The sequence below is a fragment of the Bombus pascuorum genome, chromosome 12 (assembly GCF_905332965.1).
Source record: "Bombus pascuorum chromosome 12, iyBomPasc1.1, whole genome shotgun sequence".
Lineage (NCBI taxonomy): Eukaryota > Metazoa > Arthropoda > Insecta > Hymenoptera > Apidae > Bombus > Bombus pascuorum.
Window position 1 is genome coordinate 10,582,910 of NC_083499.1, and position 4,614 is coordinate 10,587,523.

Sequence of the window (4,614 nt, forward strand, 5' to 3'; positions counted from 1 at the left end):
TCTCTTGATATATTCCAGTTCGTTTTGAATTTTTTTTTTAAATATTTCACAAAAGAGCGAGTGTTCGTTAAAAAATGTTCGTTACAAACGAAAATAAAAAGCAAAATGATAGTTCGATGGGAAACAATAAAATTCCTAGTGCTATACGAGATTAAAAAATTGAACAACAAGAAACGAATTGCATTGCAAGATGGGAAGAGAAAGTGATACAATTTTTTCTCATTTACAGTGTGAAAATACATCGCAAAATGTCCAAGTTTATGCTATTCGTTTGCGTCGTTTTGCTGGCTACAACCGTCATTACGGCTGTCCCCAGCTCCTGTGGTAGACACGGTGACCCCGTAAGTAAAAAGTTATTTTGTTATTTCTCTGAATGTCCACCAACAAAATGATGTAACGTTGGTTCGTTGTCAACACGTTCAGTAGCGCGAAAAAAATTTCGAAATTTAAAACGATATTAGAAATTTATATTCGAATATTTGATTATCCTGATTTTCGACATACTCTGTCTTTCATTTTCCTTTGGCAGTAGATAAAACAATATCTCTGTGTTTCATTCAATGAAACTATCACTTTGTAGAGTGTTGATCATCAGAAATGTTCGACGTCAGCTTGACACACAGGTCATAAAGAGGACCAGACGTAAAAATAATAACAGGGTTACGCGAACCAGTTCCGCTAATTAGAGTCTCGTGGACGATGAGAGCCTAAAATAGAATTTTAAAGTAGCCGTAATAATATGCAGCCAGAGCTGCACAATGTCATTTATACCAGCTGATAAATTCGCTAACGCGGATTTATTTCTTCATTTCAGTGCGTTTCCAACAGAGACTGTTGCTCTAACACAAAGTGTCACATATACGCGAACAGATGTCAAGTACAGATCACGGAAGAAGACCTGATGGCTGCACGTGAAAAGATCCTTGGCCGGAAAGGGAAGGATTATTAAGTAATTAGCCATTTCAACGATGAGCATATATCAATCAAAGTCTCCCATTGAATCAAATCAACGTTCAAAGCCGACCAATATCTTTGCTTTGAAGTTAATGTTTACCTAGAAACAAACAACAACGCGTGATTCATGCAACAGATGTAAATATGCGAAACAAATAAATGAAATAAATCGTACGTACAAGCAAGTCTAAAGCTACATTCACGTATTTTTTTAATTTTAATGGCGTTCGCGATTACCATGATTACTAGCGATTCTTGTATTTTTTAATTTTAAACGGCGACTATCGTGATTATATTGGTGAAATTTGTTTACAAGTCATTTATTGCAAACGTATACTTAATACAAAATTAGTGTATATCACGAACAATGGTTTTATACTTAGAATCAGTGCTAAAGATGGTCTTATTAAATAATGTAGCTTATTAGTATAATTAACAATTGACTGTTCAAATAATAATTTGTGCAAAATGTATGTTTGCAATGACTATCTTGTAATTTCTATATACATTTTCAGATTGGTTTCAAATTTGATTAATATAATCGTGACAGTCGTGTTTCGTTACAATATTAATAAAAGTTCGAAATAATTTTATATAGCAAACATAATATATTGAAAGTTTTCTATGTTAAGTGTCCAACTATTTCCATGAGCCATATTTGAATTAATCTCTGAATTAAGTTTATTTTTGTCAAGGTTCGCCTTAGAAAAATTAGTATTTATCCTTTTATTTCGACGTGCACATTCGATCGAATGTATGACGATAGAGCGTTACGTGTAAAAACGAACGAGCTGTAAAACACAGTATAGATGGAATTTCCATTCGACGAAGAGGTCACGATTATTAGGCTGACGATTATTATTATCAGCTAGTACGAGATTATTGTGCTTCGTTTCTGACGCAGGAAAGTTGCACGCAAGATAATATCCGCGTAACTTGTGGCAGCGGCAGAAATGCGATTGTTATGAAATGAAATTCCGCTAATTTTATACGAAACCGTTCGAACATCGTGTGGTTACTAGGAAGATAAACATTTTAGAAAATTATATGCGATCAAGCATGTAATTGCACGGTGCCCGCTGGAAAATTAAGCGGCACGGCGTTCGATTGCGCTACATGCTGTATCGCTTTATCGCGCGTATCGCATCGCGTTTCGAACTTACTATCGCCTTTAAATTCGCTATCTTTGGCGACATTACCATTGTTCGTCCGAAACGTACAGTAAGCTAGGATTATTTGAGTCACCTAAGCTTCGATATGTTAAAGCTTTATTTTGAGCTTTATACAGAGTAATCAAACTTGTTGTATATTATGAGACACCATTAGTCTTAGGATAACGACGACAAGGTGAGAAAATATCGTACACGTATTTTAAACTCGGCACAAAGTATTTCTTGAAAAATAATTAGGTTTATTTGAGTCAGTAACGAAGTATCGTATGAGGAATACTAAAAAAAAGAATAAAATTTCTCCTAAAAATAAGGTAATACACAAACGCTATTGAATTATGAAATTAACTGCACTAATCATTAACAGTAATTAAAGAAACTTCTTGCTTTTTGGATAGACATTGAGTAGAAAATGATAGTAATCGAGCTGTCAATATACATCATATATTTCATTGTATGGCAAATTGTTTTCGAATACAGATCGTTAAAAAAATTGTTCTAACAAGATTTAACAAATTTCAAGGTAAATTAAATTGCTTAACTTGACCCAAATATCCTATTGATTTAAATAATCCTATCTTAGCCGAGATATGCCTTGTCCTGCTGATAAAGGCACTCTGCCTCTGATCGGAAATGTGAATAGATTGAAAAAAAAAAGAATCTAGCAAATAAAACTGACGCGAAAGGAACAGGTGCGCGTTACAGGAAAAGGGTGTAGTTTAATCGCCTCGACTTATCATTCGATAAAACGACAACTGAATCAGCCATATGTGACTTAATCGAAATCGCTCATGCACAAGGTCTGTCTGTGTCTCGAGATTTCTACCGGATAGGTTAATAAATTATCCTGGACGCCTCTGGCTTTTTCCTTGTTGAACAAATGGTTCGTCTAGAAACATTAATGTTCACCAAGAATCGACTGCTTCTTCGACATTAATGATTGTTGGCGCATCGATTTGCTTCTTTCTACTCTTAATTCACATGAGTTTTTGTAGAAAAAAATTTGATGGAATTTGAATGTTTAATACGTATACTAATATCGTGATCAAACCTTTACAAAATTAAAATTTAGCATAAATTTATGTATAATGAGGATATTATACGCGATATGAGAGTACATTATTATGATTGATTATAAAATGATAAATTACTTACAAAGTAATTTGTAAAATAAAGGAAATACGCTAGGAAATAATTTTATGAGTGCAAATAGTGTATGTGTATTATGGTTTCTGACAGAAAAGAACATTTTCACGCCGAATTTCAAATACTGTTTTAGTTTCTGTCGTTAGAATAACTGATTAATCCAGTCTACTCTGAAACGATAAATACATACTTATTTTATGCATTAGTTTACATGCTTTGAGATACTTCTCAGTTACACTTTATTCATATATTAATTCATATATTTAAAAATATTCTTTAATGAAAATTTTCTATTTGCAGTATATGTGTATTTAGATTTAATAGAATAACAAAAATACATAAATCTAACGGGTAATCTCGCAAAATGATATTCTGCATATTTCTAAAATTACCATCTATACTCGTGACTTATGAAAATCAAAGCTGAAAAGAGAATTTCAAACTCTGCTGTTTTACAGATGTCGTCAAACTTCGCGATCGCGTTGGAGATTTTAATTTCAGCAGAAGTTGTTTAAAAATTGAAATCGGCCGAAAGGTAAGCTCGTTACTTGGGAAAAAATTCTCGATCGTTGGTCGACCATGCTTTATCGACCATTAAAAGGCATCCTAATTTCCAAAAGTAGGCGTACTTTGAATCAAAGACCGAAAGCTTCTTCCGTTCGTTAGACGACATTTACGTCGTGCTTCAATCTCATTAGTTTCAGCTTAAAGTTAAGCGCCTCAACTCTTTTAGGCCGAGCTGTTTCCGTTCTTTGACCATCACGGAGTTTACAAAGTTCTTTTCGACGGAAGTTACGCCTGATAGCCACAGAGAAAAAAGAAAAGCGCGCACGAAGAACACTGTACCCATAATTTAGACTTTTACATTTCTTCATATTCGAATATCAACGAATCTTTACTACGTTCGCTCTTTTACGATCATCTGTGTTAATCAAAGTGGAATGTTATCGAAAATAATAAATCAAATTCAGATTTTAGTTGGACTTTTCAGATTCCAATCAAATTTTAATTAAAATTTTCTTTTTAATTTACCTCAAATTTTGTCATTGAATTTTACTACTCCAGGCATATACCATGGGGATAATGTATGATTGTTCATTCTGTAACTCCTGCAAATAATAATTTCTGTCAGCTTTTATTGTATATTTTAAATCGTTATCTTAGACGAATCCAAAATTTTGATTAATCGTGTCCCATATGAAATTAGTAGGCGTCCATATTTATGTAAATAAACAAGAATACTGATATTTAAATATATAACTTTTACATTAAGGTTTTATATGTAGAAGGATGATTCATGAGCTTTTTAGTAAGCTACGTACTCAAAGCAAAATCTTCCTTCGTC

The 4,614-nt window shown here is 33.2% G+C and overlaps 1 protein-coding gene across 1 annotated transcript; it reads left to right on the forward strand.

The window, feature by feature from the left end:
- Positions 1 to 229: 229 nt before the first annotated feature.
- LOC132912957 (omega-conotoxin-like protein 1) lies at positions 230 to 1,139 on the forward strand. The gene is made up of 2 exons (XM_060970802.1): positions 230 to 341; positions 815 to 1,139. The coding sequence occupies exons 1-2, from the start codon at positions 249 to 251 to the stop codon at positions 947 to 949; spliced, it is 228 nt and encodes a 75-aa protein (XP_060826785.1). The 5' UTR covers positions 230 to 248; the 3' UTR covers positions 950 to 1,139.
- Positions 1,140 to 4,614: the final 3,475 nt, after the last annotated feature.

What these genes read in the sequence shown, in the direction of transcription:
- LOC132912957 (XM_060970802.1), top strand. Translation starts at nt 249, where the DNA reads ATGTCCAAGTTTATGCTATTCGTTTGCGTCGTTTTGCTGGCTACAACC. An exon ending in GTGGTAGACACGGTGACCCC is followed by an intron (nt 342 to 814) that starts GTAAGTAAAAAG and finishes TCTTCATTTCAG; the next exon opens with TGCGTTTCCAACAGAGACTG.